The 18,311-nt window shown below is 35.3% G+C and overlaps 1 protein-coding gene, 1 long non-coding RNA gene and 1 other non-coding gene across 8 annotated transcripts in view; 1 reads left to right on the forward strand and 2 right to left on the reverse strand.

Annotated features, from left to right (window-relative positions):
• The window catches only part of ERCC6L2 (ERCC excision repair 6 like 2), a 154,650-nt gene that overhangs the window by 21,094 nt on the left and 115,245 nt on the right, over positions 1 to 18,311 (reverse strand). For all 5 annotated transcript variants that reach the window (XM_077903784.1, XM_077903777.1, XM_077903793.1 and 2 more), the window contains 3 exons: positions 15,666 to 15,746; positions 13,187 to 14,351; positions 9,362 to 9,516 (listed from right to left, as the gene is read on the reverse strand). In XM_077903784.1, coding sequence (XP_077759910.1) covers positions 9,362 to 9,516; positions 13,187 to 14,351; positions 15,666 to 15,746 — 1,401 coding nt within the window. The remainder of the gene's footprint in view (positions 1 to 9,361; positions 9,517 to 13,186; positions 14,352 to 15,665; positions 15,747 to 18,311) is intronic.
• On the reverse strand, positions 15,871 to 15,977 carry LOC144289700 (U6 spliceosomal RNA). Its single transcript, XR_013357606.1, has one exon. It is a non-coding gene; the product is annotated as a U6 spliceosomal RNA (small nuclear RNA).
• LOC144317517 (uncharacterized) overlaps positions 16,971 to 18,311 on the forward strand; it is a 31,392-nt gene continuing 30,051 nt past the window's right edge. For both annotated transcript variants that reach the window (XR_013383522.1, XR_013383523.1), the window contains exon 1: positions 16,971 to 17,147. This is a non-coding gene — a long non-coding RNA (uncharacterized LOC144317517). The remainder of the gene's footprint in view (positions 17,148 to 18,311) is intronic.

The raw sequence follows: 18,311 nt of genomic DNA on the forward strand, positions 1-18,311 counted from the left end.
TTGCACCGTTTGTACAAATGTTAACTAGTGAAAGGGGTACTCTGAAGTATTCTGAAAATAGTTCTGACCTTGCAGACCCCTGAAAGAGTCTCAAATATCTTAGGGGTCCATTCCATGGACCACACTTTGAGAACTGCTCATCAACAATAAACTGACATGCTTTCATTGAGCACATACTTGATACCTCCATACTGGAAACTGACCAGAATGATCAAGAGTAGATTTTGGTTTCACCCAGCTTTGTGTCTACAAACAGAAAAAGGCTCCCTTCCTTATTGAGGGAAAACAGGAGAGTTTTTCTGTCCAGAATGATGATTACCAGCTCCAGGCCCGGTTCTTGGCCTTCTTCACCAGGGAATGGTTAGATATTCTGCACATGTTGAAAGTTACTTATCAGACTATAAACTCTTAACATTTCGGTCTGTTCAGGTCAGTTTAACATCTTCTGATTATTGCTCTACATGCAAGGCCTTCCATGATCTGTCCCCCTATGCAGCTTTACTCTTCCTGATATCCAACATAGGCTGGCCTGGTTTGGCTGGTCTTCTCACTACTGCCAAACACATCATGATTTCATTTCTAGACCAAATTTCCTCAGCCTTGCTTTCTGCCCAACACAGTTCTATCCATGCTTGAAAGTCCAGATTCATGAGACTTTCCTTGCATACTTTTTTTTCTTGCATTGCTATTTCAATTTTTCATTTGTTAGCGTTATTATATAAATGGAATCTACCTTGATTTAAGATTTTATGTAATCACATACAGCATACCAAGCCAAGTAGCAACAATGTTGGATGTAGGTAAAAAATCCTGATTTCTCTCACCAAAGGAATACAACAATATCAAGGGATCTCTTTGAACAGATAGGGGCCCTGTACTATTGGAAACTGTTTTGATTGCTTAGATCTTACCTATGTAACGGGATCAATATATGCCTATAATAGAGAACCACCATATATATATATATATATATATATATATGTATGTAAATATATATGTGTGTATATATATGTGTGCAAGGCACTGTTTAGATCTGTGGGGTTATCAAATGTGAATTAGAGATATATCCTGCTACTTACAAGTCCAGAGTTTATTTTGAAAAGAAGAAAAAGATGTGTACTTACATAACTATAATAAAAGTGTGGAAGTCATACTTCAGAATAACAGGCCATAGAAAGTACTATTGGGTGAAGCAGAAAAAGGATAAGAGGAAGGACATCTTACTTCCAACTTAGGGAGGAACCAGAGCAGGCTTTGTGGAACACGTGACAACACCTGAGGTAGGTTCTGAAAGGTAAATAGGTTTGGAGGTTTAGGGGATAAGAAAATTAAGGCTCAAGGTTATTTCTTGGTAGAGAAAAAGCATAAGAGAAAGAAGTAAAAAATCATGTCTTTGTCAAAGCATCTTTGGCAGAGTAGATATTGCCAACCATGTCACTGTATTTCTTGAATCCCGATAGTTTTAACTATCTAACAAAATATTTTTTAAAGTGAAGGATACACTCAGTCCACCTGAATTTTGTTTAACTGCTAAAGTGAGGGTGTTCTTCACAGGCAAGTTATTTTGGGAAATTAGACTGATTTGTCATACTGGAAAAGTAAAATGGAGTTTAAAAAAAAAAAAAAAACCCTCCAAAACAAAATAGAAACCAAAGGAACTGAGGGAAAAAAACATAAGCGAAGATACAAGGATTAAAAAACTATAGAGATTTAAGCTTATGGACACCATTGAGCCTGAGGGAAGCCACTTACCATTTCATTTTTAAAAATCAGTAAAAATAATACATTTGCATTAAGCAGTCTCCAAGAATCCTCCAAATTCTAAAATACTATGATTATCTAGTCTTAAAATTTTGTTTATTCATCCTATAAAAATTCAGAATTCATATGTGTAGAGACGGGATTTTCAGATGACAAGGCAATACATGTTTCCATTAAGTGGCTATGTCCAATTGATACTATGGTTTTCACAGAGGGATAAAATATAATTTGAAAAGGGCTGTTAAGTGTTTAAGTCATCAGGTAGAGTAGATTAGAGTTCAATGAGGTCTTATATCTTTAAGCTTTGACACTGTTAATGAAAAGGCATTATTTGAAGAATATTTTTTAACTATTTAGAATCTTCCAACTATTCTAAACAGAGAAATTGTTCCAAGAAGTGACATCTATCTTCTATGCAATTGGAACAATGACCAGCTAGGAGGAGAGTTAGAATCCAACTACTTCTTGATAAGCAAAGGTTATTTTCGTCAGTCAAGTTCATTGTTAAATTAGTTTATAATTCCTTTCAAATGTATTTTTTCCATAGAAATCTTCATGATAAATGAGCCTTAGTTCAAGGTGGGTCCTTCATCTATAAAATTAGAGAACTAGACATCTTTTATGGTTTTCTAACATATACTATTATTGGTACTATTAACAAAAATCATATTTGGACATTGTAGAGCATAAGAAAAGGAGTTTCACTCATTGCCCTTACTGATCAGCAATAATTATAATTGTAATAAATATTTATACTATATTTTGAGCAATTTCAATGTCTTTCTTGCAAGGAGCTAAATATGTTTTGTACACAATAGCTCAGCAGTCATGTTACTCCATTAATATTGGTAATATCACTGTGAGGAAGGATGCCACATCTCATAGCCACCAACCAGGAGGGGACTAGGTGTGTATATTTAAAGTTAATAGCAGATTCTCCTTCCTCTGACTAGGTAACAGGTATTCTTCACAAATGATATACTATCTTTCTGAATCAATCCTAGTTTCAAGGACAGAAACTTTTCATACAAATACTAGTTGCATAATTACATACATATACACACAAAATTTAAAAATCTTGATCTCCACTAAAATTACTTGAAAGAATAACTTTCTGATATAAATACCATAAAATTAGCATCTAGGTATAGAAAGAAAATGATAAAGCCATGAGAAATCCCACTCAGTAAGAGTTAATTTCATTACATGATGACACATAAACCTTCCTTACTCAATTACTTCATAAACCAGTCATTTGTGAACGATTACTTTAAACCATCATGCCATTCACTATCCTGAAAAATAGGATAATGGAATGCTGTATCTCCCCAAAGTCTGCTCCATTGTAAACAGTCCATCCCTCCTTGCTGACTCCAAAAGCTATATAAACACACCACAATCAAATCCACCATAGCTCATAGAAATCCTTTCCTTAAGTAATCTACAAAATGTCAATCTAATACAAATACAAGAAAGAGAAGTTCTTACACAACGTTTTGTATTTACAGTATTCTGAACAGTGTTTAAACCTGCACGGGTTATAAAAGGCACCCTTCCCCACCCTCCCCCTGTTCTGGGCTGACAGTGTGCTTAGGCCTCTCATTTACACCACACTGCAATAACATAAAGAAGGGTTTACTATTAATCCAGGTTTTACTACAAAGCGACCCGTTATTTCTCTGTCAAACACTGGCAAGAGTGCCAAGTGTCTGTCATCCAATTCAGGGGATTAAGTCTTCTTTTATAGTCTGATACTTGTACCAATTTATAAAAATACAGATATAGTTTCTTAGAGTTGGTCACAGTCTATATTTTGGCTTGGATTCAGGCACAGAGGTTGACTATGACAGCTGGCAGGAAACAGAGGGGAGAATACATCCCCTCCTCTTGGTGACCATGTCTCAGTTGCCATAGTGATTAATCCTTAATTGAATGCTGTCTTTGTACACTTCTTTTCAGAAAACTTAAAGTATACTTAAGTTGAAAACATGCAGTTGATTGAAAAAATGAGGCAATCACAAACAGGTATAGCTAAATTCTGTGACATACTTCCATATATTGAACAAACAAATTAACTCTAATAAAGGTATTATCAGTTCTTTCAGATGCTTAAAAACATTTCTTTCTGGTCTGAGTTTAAACCCAAATCATGCAGATTTTCCCTCTTGTTATCAGACATCTCATCTTTTAAGATGAGCTATTTTCAGAAATAGCTCTAAAATATCTAAGTACAATTTAAGACAAAACAAGTTCTTATTTTACATAGTTTGTATTACTACAAAACTAAGGGATGATTAGAAATTTGTTTTAGGAGAGATAGGTTTTCATTCAAGACACTTAGAAAATGTTACATAAATAGAAATGAATTTATAAAAGTATAAACTATAAGAAACCAAAGGAAACTTGGAAAAGACAGGATATTTTGGCCTCTTAATAAATTGTTGAATTTGAAAAGCAGGTTCAGAGCTCTTGTCACTTTGGTTATCAATAATTACATCAAAAGGACTGAGAAACTCCTCAAGACCACCGGAGTTTATCTAGGATTGTGGTGTACATTACTTCTGTTTTGTAACTTTTCCATTTAGTAGATTCCTTTGCCATTTAGTTAAAAGCTCTTACTTAGACTCAACTATAGTATTCCCTGGAAAGTGAAATACTTACTTAGTGTGACCACTGTTAATTGTGTGTTGCCTTCATACAAATAAATAGGATTTGTTTCATTTTCTTAGGAAGTGAAACAACACATCTGCATCTGACTGCAGACACACAGACAACACAGACCACACGCATGCATGCACGCACACACACAATCTTTTCAAACACAAATAAAGGTCTCTAATAAAATTTTGGTGACAGACAAGAAGCACTCAGAAGAATTCTCAGCAATAAAGATTCTGGATGTGAGCCCTAAGATGAAAGATACCGTACTGTAGGTGGGAGGTCTGGGGATTTCTGGAGACTTTAGAAGCAAGAGGTTTGCAGATATTTTCTGACACTATGGCTGAGTCTGTTTTGTTTTCACCTTGCTTTGTTTCCCTTTACCTTAGTTTCTTTTCTTTTCATAACAATTTTTAATTTTTTCAAAACTCAAATTCACTATTGCCATCACAGACTATTGCCACCAACACATTGCAACCCTCTCAGTGAGTGACATACATATCTCTAACCAAAAATGATGGTGTGTTTCAGTAATTTACTCATTAAAGGTACTGAAGTAATTTTGACCACATATGATGAAATTGGTGATTGTGAATATTTTTCTTAGAACTTCTGTGAGATGGCTTTGAAATGCCATCAATATCCCATCTATGTAAAATAATATTATTTTAAAAAGTCTCTCCAGAAATCCTTAATTTAACCATCTTTGCAAATAGTTTTAGTAAAGAGAAAAATGATTCCACCATTGTCCCATCTCCCTGACATCACTGAAGTGGTATGTAGTTTCCAGAAGACTCACAATATGTACAGAGATAATACAAAATGACTAGTCTGATGGCAGAGTGATGTCTCACTCATTTGAATGTCTGTCAGCAGCTATGGAGATATTTTGAATTAAAAGCAGTCACTTTAATTGATGAATGAAAACCAAGTAAATCTATCAGCTTTACATAGAAAAGTTACTAATATCTCCAATTTTAACACAGAATATCTAAAATAAACTAATATAAATTACAAAGTACTGAGTGGCTTTCTATTTTCATAAGCAAAAACGCAGTAGTCACATATAAAATTCTGAAAGATATTCTACCACGAATAGTCTTGTTTTTCTTTTTATGGGAGTCAAAGCTCCAGATCTGCTAATATCATCCATCCTTTAACTTGCAATTAAATATGGTTGCTTACAACTATTTATGGCTTATTTTGCCTCATTGATCTCCATCTTCTAGGGGAATCAGAGACCCAACATTACCCGGTGGTAACAATACTAAGTGCTAACCCCCCGATGTTTATAGCAGCGATGTCCACAATAGCCAAACTGTGGAAGCAGCCTCGGTGTCCATCGAAAGATGAATGGATAAAGAAGATGTGGTTTATGTATACAATGGAATATTACTCAGCCATTAGAAGCGACAAATACTCACCATTTGCTTCGATGTGGATGGAACTGGAGGGTATTATGCTGAGTGAAATAAGTCAATCGGAGAAGGACAAACATTATATGGTCTCATTCATTTGGGGAATATAAAAAATAATGAAAGGGAATAAAGGGGAAAGGAGAAAAAATGAGTGGGAAATATCAGAAAGGGAGACAGAACATGAGAGACTTGTAACTCTGGGAAACGAACTAGGGGGGAGTGGAAGGGGAGGTGGGCAGGGGTGGGGGTGACTGCGTGACGGGCACTGAGGGGGGCACTTGATGGGATGAGCACTGGGTGTTATTCTATTATGTTGGCAAATTGAACACCAATAAAAAATAAATTTATTAAAAAAAAAGATACTGAGTGCTAACCTTTGTGTCAGGCACTGTCTGGGGCGTTTTACCTCATTCAGTCTTTACAACAACTTTTTGAGGTAAGAAGTATAATTATTTGTATTTTAAACACAAAAAAATTGAAGCACAGAGAAGGTAAGTACCTTTCTCCTGGTCACAAAGGAAGGACAAGGTAGAGTTAGAATCCAAACTGTGACATTCTGAGTAGAGTTCATGCCATAGGCTGGTTGTAACTATCAAAATTCTTTCTGTCCCTGGAAGATTACAGAGTTCAACAAATGGAAAATGAAATTCAATGTTTAAGTTCTTTATTACTAATCAAACTAAAAGGAGGAAAGCATAAGACATGTCTCAGGAATTGTAGTTTAGTAAAAAATACAGTAATTTTAGTTTTTGATGTTAGTGAGAAACTAAAACATTACAAGATCACTATTCAATATAAAAATTCTGATGTTCTTATAACAAGCAAGACTTTTCTTTTTTAATGCTAAGTCATGTACTGTCTCCAAGTGATTTTTTGTATACAGGTAATACATTACAACTCTCAAGCAAGTACAGCCATATTATTAACCTGATGCATTAAATGGCAGCGTAAAGTCTGAATCTTATTCTATTGGAATTTTACTGTATTGATTTAAAGAAGTTGGCTGCTGAGATGAGCATGTTTGTACAGACTGTTCTTGGCCTGCTAGCATCAGTGGCATGGGATTGGACCTCCTGCTTAGTGGCTTTAAAACTTCCCTGAATATTTTACACCCACTGTGATTGAGTCATTCAACAACAAATTTCTTCATACGTCCTGAAAAAGGTTTATTAAGTTTGTGTGTGATGGGGAGACAAACAGCCTCAAAGGGCATGTCAGAAATCCTAGGGGATATTTCAATCTGTTTCTTGGTAAGAAATGTCCCTCACTCCAAAAATCACTGTGAAGAGACAAAGTTTCTGATGAGATTGTGCTGTCTACCTCAAGAATGCTGGGACTGAAAAAGATTGAGAACTACTGCGATTGCTAATGTAAGGATAAAGGAATTCCTTTGCCTCAGTCGTCTGTCTAATAGAGGGCAAAGTATGTATCTAGTGTTTTCATTTTTACAACTTGCCTAAAGAAGGTTCCAAAGGGATGTTTTATTGCTTTCATATTTAAGTGGTTGCTTCTCATGTCCATTTTGGGAGGAATATATGAGGCTGCAAATCTCTTTTCTGAGAAATATTTAAATAAACCAATAATATTTAAATAAACCAATAATCAATACCCAGTTAAATTATTTCATTAGCATCTACTACAAGGGTTTGCTAAACATTCTGACATTTTTACATTAAAGTCTGTTTGTTTGGATAAGGGTATGGTTAAAAAAAAGGAGGAATATGGTTAAAAAATAAAATGAGAAAAAATTAGCTATTTAAGAGATTCTGATTGGGGTCTTCACTCCAATATAGCAAATTTCTGGCAAACCCAGCATGTTTCTACTTACATTTTGCAGATAGCTCCTACAAGGCAGGCAAATTGTGGAAATGCTCTCTACAGTGCTGGTTGAGATAAGGTGTATTCCTAGATCTAATGAGAATATGAAAGGGTAGCATACTTGGGTCATGAAAGAATGCTTTCATGTGTTGTATTGTGGCATCATGTCTTTGGAATACAGTGAAAAGTGCTAAAAAGCACAGCTTTTCAGGGTCCGTTATTACATTTAGTCTAAGGATAAGACAGCTGACTGCTCACTAGATCATTCAGTAGTCACCATTTAAAATCCCCAGTGACAAATTCCCTCTAAGTGCTAGGAAGAGCTTTCTTTCTCCTTAGAAGAGCTAGTATTTTTTTTTTTTCTTTTCTTTTCCTAAGGGCAACCATATAGCTCAGTGTTTCTCAGCAGGGTGTTATGGCATTTCGGCATTTAGGAAATGTCCCCATGACAGCTGTTTAGGTATCCCAGTCTTCAGAGATTAATGCCACTTGGTCACTGTGACCACCCAAAGTGTCCACACACATTTCCAAATGCAGTAGCTGAGAAAACACTAAATAAATAGTTTACTTCCTTTGTTTTATCTACCAGGAAACTCAATCAAATTTGTCATTTAAAAAAATATCTAGGTAAGAACACTAAGTCCTATATATCTGCATTCTAACTTTCTCTCAGGCCTGAACTTCTAATTTAATTTATATTTTCCTTGGTTCTGAATTTCATTTTGTATTCTGATTTTATTGTGAGGACAATCCAAATCCTTTGTAGAACCAGAGGAAGTACACAAATAAATAAAGACAGCTTGACAGTTCAGAGGCATTACCCCCTTCATTCTTAACAGTAGTATTGACTTAATATCATTGTTATATGCAGTACCTGTTCTTAACTCCTACACGTAAAGTGACAGAAAAACTACTCTTCAGACACTCAGTTCTTAGGAATAAAGAATAAGCCAAAGAGAAGAAAATATTTTAAAAAAATATTTAATGAAAGTGACTATGTGTAAATAAAATACCATATTTATATAAAGTCTTTTTTTATATAACAGTAATTTTAAACAAAAATATTTATTACTTTTAACATTTTATGAATCCTTTTGCTAAAAATATAAATTCTAAGGGCACTGGGTGACTCAGTAGGTTAAGTGTCTAACTCTTGATTTTGGCTCAGGGCCATGAGATAGAGCCCTACACCGGGTGTAGAGCCTACAACTAAAGATTCTCTCTCTCCATCTGCCCCTCTCTCCCCACCCCTTGGCTCATCCTCATGCATGCTTGCTTTCTCTCAAAAAAAAAAAAAATGTATATATATATATATATATTCTATATAAAGTTAATTTTCACATGTACCTTCATGTTAGATGAAAAATTCTGAAAGAAATCTAATCATACACTTCCCATTTTCTATATAAGTAGAAGTGGTTTTGGTTCTGATTTAACTGCATGATTCCCTCAGATTTCTCATTTTTTTGGCAAACTTTTATTAAGGGAAACTGTTAAGCAGCTCAACATTATTCAATCTAGATACAGATTTGCCTTTTAATATAAGACATTCTTAGCGACAGCAGTGCTCCAAATGGCATTCTGTTTTTTACACTTGTTTGTACAGCACTTATAGTCTTAGTAGCCGCTTTTGATGGAGTATTTAGAGAAGATCCTATTGAGTGACTTCTAAATACTAAAGATGTCAGTATCCTATGTTCTCTTACCTTAGAAGTACAAACAGCTACATTGGCGGGAAGCTGGGAAAACTGCTTCAATTCAAACACATCCCGTGCTGCCCATCGGCTCATGTGATTTTCAGCTTTGCTGGATCCAATCACAGTCTGGTTGGAGTGAATATAAGCCACTTCCTGAACACCATCTGAGAGGCAATTGGTGTTTATTAAGTGATGTCTCATTGTGAAACAATATGGTTCCATGGCACTTTAAAAATTATCAGCTACATATTAAAAAAGAGGTTATATTTTATTTTTAATCCTCAAGAAAAACACTGAGTTCATATGTTAACATCACAATATTCTATTTTTTAAAAAATTGAAAAGAGTTTATATATTTGTCTAGGTTAACTTGGAAATGACTTATCAATATGAGAACTTCTGAGATTAGATAACAATATTTAAACTTGAAATGAGGGGTTTAGCTAAGAGAAAAGTCACAGTGAAGGGTCATCTCTATGGATTTGTTGTTTCTGTTGGTTAAAAAAAAACCTGTTTACTAATTTAAACAGCAGTGCTTGGCCTCATCTATCTGTTCCTTTAAACATGTACTTGATTACAGCAGTGGAGGGGGAATATGGGGTTTATGACCAGGGAGTTTCATTTGGTTGGCTTTGCTAGTTTTACTGTTTGTATTTTGTCTTTTTTTTTTTTTTTTTTTTTTTGTATTTTGTCTTTTTGTACATATGCCAGAGAATGTCAAGATTGGGAGCTTTTTAGGAAATGAAAAAAATTAACTTACAGCCTTTATCTGAAGGAGTTTAAAAAATGGCTCCTTTTTTTTTTTTTTTTTTTTTTTTTATTGCTTTGCTCCTAGGTACCTATAATTTACTTTTAAATTGTGGTCATAAAAGAGAAGGCTAGAACTGAGGTCTGTGAAGGCTCCCTCAAACATCTCTGGCAATGAACCTTAATTATGACCTTCAACACGTGCTATTTCAGTCCTGAACCTCTTTCAATGAAAACTGACAATCGTAAGAAAAACAAGATGTTGTTAAATAAGATAACAAAAAGAAAAACTATGATAACATCCTCCTTAAATCTCTTAATATCAGGTAGTGTGTATATTCAAAGATTCTTCTGTTAGAAAACTTACTTGGATTTTTCTTAATTTTGATACATGTTTTATGCATTATTCAAAATAGCATTAGTCCCACACTACTAACATCTTTTACACAGTAAAAAACAAAAACAAAACTCAGTTGATCTTTTAAAGTACAGTTTATGCAACAATTCCTCATACCTAAATCTAATTAGAGCAGACAAACCAAAGGATAGTCCAGTGCTTAGGTACAAGGGTTATCAAAATATATATCATAATGAACTTTTGAATAACCACAAAAGAAAGTTTGATATGTAAGTCAAACACAATGATTGAATTTCTGTAACAAACTATCCTTGCTTATATATCAGCTTCTTTCACATAGTTTTTTTTGGGAATGAGTCAGATACTTTCAAAGCAATGATAACTTTTAAAATCACTAAACAGATTCTCAGCAGATGGTGGTGGCAGGGGAAGCAATTTTTCAATCTCCGAATCCTTACATAAAACAGCCAGCAATTAGTGAGCAAAACAAAAAGCCACGGAAAACCATACAACAAATGAAGATAACAAGACACCCCCCCATGAACCCTAAAATAAAAATAGATGGGGACAATCCACCAATAGCTACACTGTGCACAACATCACAGTGTGGTGTAGGAAGCAACAGGGTGGCATCTAGTGGATCTGAGAACAGGAGAGCGTAGGATAGCCAACAGGTGTGCCCTGGACAGCACAGTGGGCCACTTGGAGATAAGTAGATGAACCTGGGAAGGTTTTCCATTCTCCAGTGCTGAGTGGGTGCAGGGTGCTTATGATAAGAAAGCCTGAGAAACTGAAGCAAACTAGCTCTTAGAACTTCCCCAACTGACCCACCAAGGCTCCCATGTTAGGGCCACACAATAAAGGAAAACTGTGGGGAAGGAGTCAAAATGAACAGGATAGGAAGATTAGGAATGAGGGAAAGAGAAGGTCTAGAGCAAAGCAGTGGGTATGACAGAGGCAGTAAATGCCACCACAGTTCTGAGCACCCTACAAAAAAAAGATATGGATCTTTGCGAAATTAGAAAAAAATTCCTAAACTCTTTCTTGCTTAAAAAATTCAGAGAAAATTATTTCCATAAAAATGAGCCAAGAGGGTCAAATCTCATAAAAATTACCATAAGAGAAAAAATAATAAACAGCAGAATGAAAATATGCCATAAACACATGCTCACAAAGCAGTTTAAAATTGTAACTGATTTCAAAACAAAGTATAACATAATAAGAAAACCTCAGAATGGGTGACAGGACTCAGGAAAGATTTAGAAATTAAAAAATATATCAGAAATGAAGACTAAACTAGAAGGAACATAAAGAGGGAGTTAACACAATAACTAATGCTTAAAGAAAAATGGAAGGATATTTTTAAAAAGCGAAAAGAAATGAAAAAGACAAAAATGGATTTGAGACATGACAAATACTGAAGACAGGCAAAGGAAATTGAATACTTGAATAACAGGAGTCTCTAACGAAGAAAGCCAAGGCAAAGGAACAGAAAAAGTAACTTAAAAATACTAGTACAAGGTATGTCTCGGTGGCTCAGTGGTTGAGCACCTAACTTTTGGCCCAAGGCGTGATCCCAGGGTCCTGGGATTGAGTCCTGCATCGGGCTCCCTGCATGGGGCCTGCTTCTCCTCTGCCTGTGTTTCTGCCTCTCTCTCTGGGTCTCTCATGAATAAATAAAATCTTAAAAAAAAAAAAATACTAGTACAAGAAAGCTTTCCTGAAATAAAAACTGAGTTGAAAATATATTACGGCAATATTGACCCAGAATAACCAATACTGCAATGGACTAAATGTTTGTGCCCCTCCAAAATTCGTATGTTGAAGCCCCAATCCCTAGAGTGATGGTACTTGGGGGTTGGGCCTTTGGGAGGTAAGTAAGTCATGAGGGTGGAGCACTAATGAATGGGACTAGTGCCCTTAAAAAAAGAGACACAAGAGAGATGATTTCTGTCTCTACCATGTGAGGACACAGCAAGATGGCAGCCTTCTGTAGGCCAGGATGAGGGCCTTAACCAAGAACCTAACCATGTTGGCATCCTGATCTTGGATTTCTACTCTCCAGAAGTAGGAGAAACAAATGTTTAAGCCACCCAGTCTGTAGTAGTTTGTTAGAGCAACTCGAACTATGACAAACATTCAAACACAATCTAATAAATTTACTGGACAATAATGAAAAGAAAGGAAATTCTTTTGGGCATCAAGGGGGAACAAAAAGAACATGTGATACAACACTTCATGCCAAAAGTATTTACAATACTTAAGAAAGTGTGAGTCAACGATTTTTTATCTGGCAAAAATGACTTTTAAGTATAAAGGGCACAAACTGTTACCAGTAGGAATCTCAGGGAATATTATTCTCATGAGTGCTGCCTGAGGGATCTACTAGAAAATAAGCTTTGACAACCAAACTGACTGGAAAGACATTGAAAAAGGACTGAGGAGGAGCACTAATTTTTAGTTACCTACAGGTCAAGACTAAATGAAGTCTGGTGGGGGCTGTGATTCAGATGGGGCACATGGAGAGGTCCTGGGGTGGATGACAAAGTTCTCTATGTTGATCTAGGTGGTCTTCCTTTACCCTGACATCCACCCACTTCCTCATTTGTGCCTCAATGTAGCAGCTTGATTACAGAACTATTTTACAAGCTAATTCAAGAATCTCTTACAGAACTATTTGCGAAAAACAAATATGTAACATAAAGTTTTCAAAATGTATCTATAGTTACCTAAAAATTTATCCATTGATTCATTCATTCCCTCTTGATTGACAGCTCTCTCATTTGAAAATTTCATTGATTTTCTTGGCACAAGCATGCTATTTTTCTTGTGGTTAGACAATTTTGAAGAGAAACTGATTCTATCTTTTATAGTTTTTGGTGTATGGCTCTGTTTAGAGAAACTGATGTGGTGAACAGTTAAATCGTCATCTGAGGATGAAAAATCATCAACAGCCTGAGAGTTACAATCTCCATCTGCTGCATAAAGTTGATATGTTTTCGTCATTGTTTTAGGAAAAGTGCGAAGTTCTTTTTTATTTTCCTTTTTTCTCTTAAACCTCAAAGAACTTGTAGCTTTTCGCTTCCTTACTCCTGACTCAGAGGAAATTTCAATGTCATCAGACTCATCACTAATATCACTACTTCCTTTTCTTTTCATAATAGATTTCAGGGTCACATTCTCAGGATTTAATTGTTTTGAAATTGATCTCTTTCCTTTGACATCAGTCTTTCTATCATCACCATTATTTCTTATTTTTATAGGATTTTCTGTTTCAGAATCTTGAGATCCATCCACGAGTGGCTTAAACTTTATACCATTCTTAGGGCATCTCTGAGTTGTATATTGTGTGGGAAAGATGACATCATTATCTTCTACTTCTGTGGCACTGTGTAAAATGCAATGGTGGTCAGCTGTATTTTTAAATTTTTTCTCATCATCAGACTCAGAAGAAATATTTTGTTCAAAAATTTTCTCACTTTTATCAAAAGTACATTTTTCATTTGGATTTAGGATGTTAGTTAATTTCTGATGTTGTGAAGTACCAAGAGAGTCATGACTTTTCTGATAACCAACATCTTTGGCTTCTACTGAAAGACACATGGGCTGTTCATCAGAACTTTCATCATCAGAGGCAATATTTCCATCACTGTTCTCAAATGCTTTACATTTTGTTTCAAACAATTTAGAGAAACCACAATGGAGTAAGGTAAGCTGTCCAGGAGAACCTGAAGCTTTACTTGAGTCAGATGCTTTGTTTTTAGCAGTCTTTATTCTTGAGTTTCCCAATGATTCATCATCACTAAAATCACTGCAGAGATCACATGTTTCTTTTGTTGGCAACTCTGCAGGTTGTTCTAGACCTCTGTGTTCTTGACAGTCAGGCTCTCTAGACTATATAAGAAACAGTCACAGAAACATTAGAAAATGTCAAGATAGTATCAAATCTATCACATTGGAAGGGAATTAAATTTGGGCACATAACTAATATATCACTTGATATTTTCTAAAAGTACAATTTTTTATAAACAAATGTACAGAATATTACAGTCTAGTACAGTCTTTTTTCAAGTTGAATAACTTTCCAAAATAAATAAAAGTTTATACAGAATACGAGGTAATCGAATTATCTATATGGAAAACACAGAGCAGAGCAGTCACCTTCTAAGATGTAGGGACTGATTCTGGTCTCAAAAGTGAAAAGTACACAACTTGCTTACTATATAGTCCAGCACACATTTCCAATCACACTTTAAGAAAAAAACAAATGTGTAGGCATTAACAAAGTAAGGAATTCACAAGTGGGAAATTGTTCTAACAGATTAAAAATATTAAGATCTGACAGGATCTTGACCATCAGAAATAAAATATTTTGGATATTCTGAAGTAAAATTTGCTACAAATTGAAATCCAGAATTTATTATTTTTACATCAATCAGAGCTAAATATATCCTTCAGTTTCTTGAAACTGAGACTTTATTATTTATTAGTAAAAGATTTTGGGAAAGTATTATCAAGTAATACTTTTTTAATCCAGTAATACTTCTGCCAACATTACTACTCATGTATTTCTATAAAGTTAGATAAATACTTATCCCATATTCCAAATCATTAAGCTGGTATAAATGTATAGTTAAATCCCTAAAGGCAGGAAAAAATCAGCAAGAATAATAACAAAAAACTTTCTCTATGTACATTCTTTACTTTTAAAGAGGCCTTATGATGACAATATAGATTTTGTAGAATGTGAGATGACAAACTACCAAAAAGATCACAAGATCAAGGACTCAAATAAAATATTTGAGTCAGAGAATAATTTTGATGTTTGGATTTCATAATCTTAAACATATTTTATTATTTTTCCATTTAGTATTTTGTTTAGTGAAAACCTATTTAGTTAGGTTGGATTGTTAACCTATTCAGTGTATTTATTTTTGAATTTATAGTTTGGTATAGTTAAAATTCCAGTTTGGATGTAAATGACTGGTGAATTGTTCTTGACTTTGTTCTTATTATATGAAATGTTAAGTTAGCCTAAATGGTTAATTTAACTGACAGGCCTCTGATTTTGTGTCCTTGACTTTTTTTAAGACCTTTTTCTTTATACATTGAAAAAATGAAAAAAAAAAAAAAAAGGAAAAATAACTTAAAATTGTCCCAATAAATGTTTTCTAGGAGTCCTAGTTTACAGATTCAAAAATTGCATACCATCTCTTGTTTGTGTACTGGAGGTTCCTCTTTCAACCATGTTGTAGCTGTCATGATTCCTGCCTCCACTTTGCCTTCTCTCTATTAAGAATGCAAATAACTGTAAAATATGGGGTAAAAACAACCAGACAAACAATAGCAATAGCATATGAAAACTTGGAGTTAAGAAAGGCAGACTGAGATCAGGATGCTTTACCTCTTTTTTTAAAATATGGAATGCTTCATGATTTTGTGTGGCATCCTTACACAGGGGCCATGCTAATCTTCTCTGTGTCATTCCAATTTTAGTATATGTGCTGCCAAAGCAAGCACTGCTTTAGCTTCCTTAATGTTATTTTTCAATTTTGTTAATACAAACTCATATACAGTTTACACCTTTTTTTTTTTTTTTTTTAAGATTTATTTATTCATGAGAGACACAGAGAGAGAGAGAGAGAGAGAGAGGCAGAGACACAGGCAGAGGGAGAAGCAGGCTCCATGCAGGGAGCCTGACATGGGACTGGATCCCGGGTCTCCAGGATCATGCCCCGGGCTGAAGGCGGCGCTAAACCACTGAGCCACCCGGGCTGCCCCAGTTTACACATTTTAAAATGCTCATAATTCTTAGGTAGTAGAGAGATATAGTGGAAGTGTGCTAGACTCATAAAGTACTCTAATTTCTTGAATTAAAGTTTCTTTTTCAGATAGAAAATAATACCTGATAGCCAACTCCACTAATTATTCTAGTAGGGGAATGAGAATAAAAAAATATATATTTACCCAGTAACGATATCCATAGTAACTGCATAATAGTCTACATAACAGTTGTAGTAAGAAGATATTATTAGCATCTCAAACACTACAGATAATATTGAATATTGGGAACTTGATATTGTAGCCTATATTGCTAGTGTATTTATTGTTCATATTCATTAAAATGTTTATTGATTCCTTTGGTGTAATAAACATCAAATGAAAAGGCCTATCTAATATGAAACTAAAAAAAAAATCTTCATCTGTAACAGCCTTCTTATATATATTGGGAAAGTATGCTTTTAAAGATTTTGGTATACCATTCAGCAAAGGTATTTAATGGCCTAGATTCTAGAATATTAAATTCTCCTTCAAAAGGAAATAAACTTATTTCTCTTTTTAAGGCTTTATTTGTTGACTAAACAAGGGGAAATACTACTATCGTCACTAGAGTTACAAATGCCCAACTTAGACATATATACCCATGGCATGGTTCCAGCCACCTGGTATCCAAGGTAACAAGAATCTCCCCTCCAGAACTGTAGAGAATAATAAACAGTTCTTTGAGATCTTTTCTCCCAATGCCAAGAGGCTATTTCTGCAAGGGAAGTGTGTGTGTGTGTGTGTGTGGGGGGGGGGGGTGTCCCCTCCCTGTACTGTCTTTATCCCTTCAACAGAAGCCAAGTGGCTACAACAAATGGAACTGGCAGCACCAGAAATCTCAATCCTGTGGGAAGCCCTTTGTGATAGGTAACGGCAACTCCAGTCTTCTGTTTCTCAGGCCAAAAATCTTGTTTCTCAGACCTTATATCTAATTCATTAGCAAAAACTGTCAGCACCACCTAGGTAATATATACAGAATGCAGCCACTTCTCACACCATCCACCACTCTTGCTCGGATCCAAACCCTCATCATCTGTTGGCTGAATTATTGTAGTATCCTCCTACCTGGTGTGTTGCTTCTGCTTTTGCACTTCTGTAGCTTAATTCTTTTTTTTTTTTTTTTTTTTTTTTTTTAAATTTTTATTTTTTTATGATAGTCACAGAGAGAGAGAGAGAGAGGAGAGAGAGGCAGAGACACAGGCAGAGGGAGAAGCAGGCTCCATGCGCCGGGAGCCTGATGTGGGATTCGATCCCGGGTCTCCAGGATCGTGCCCTGGGCCAAAGGCAGGCGCCAAACCGCTGCGCCACCCAGGGATCCCTGTAGCTTAATTCTTAATATTTAGTCTAGATTGGGCAGTCAGATTCTGTTTTTCTTCTATTCAGAAGCCACTAATCGCTTTTTGTCTAAGTCAGGGTTCCCACATGATCTGGCTTCCTGTCATCTCTCTGGCCCCATCGCTTGCTCTCCTCCTCACTCCACGCCAGTCACTCTGGCTTTCCTGCCATCTTGAAATTCTGCTGGGCATGCTCCTCCTGTGGAACCTCTGTATTTGTTCTTCTGTAAAACACATCTTCCTCCTTCATCTTCTCAAGGAATCAATTGAAACCTCAAGTGAGCACTTTCTTGGCTACTCTATCTAAAACTGCAATGCTTTTTCCTTGACAGTTTTCCTATTTCCCTCCCCTGCTCTATTTTTTTAAAATTAGGATATAATTTACATATAACACTATGTACATTTAAGGTGTACAACATGTTTTGATATTTATATATTGCAATATGATTACCACTATAGCTTTAGCTAACACCTCTATCATGCCACAGAATGATCATTACTTTTTTGTGGTGAGAACATTTAAAATCTATTCCATTAACAATTTGGTTTATAAAATAGTATCATTTGACTATAATCATGATGCTGGGCATTAGTTCTCCAGAAGTCATTCATCTTCTACCTGCTATATTTTTGTGCTTAGAGCCTACTGTCATAACATACTACACGCATCATTTTTTCTGTAAATTGTTTGTTTCCT

Source organism: Canis aureus, chromosome 1 (assembly GCF_053574225.1).
Source record: "Canis aureus isolate CA01 chromosome 1, VMU_Caureus_v.1.0, whole genome shotgun sequence".
Lineage (NCBI taxonomy): Eukaryota > Metazoa > Chordata > Mammalia > Carnivora > Canidae > Canis > Canis aureus.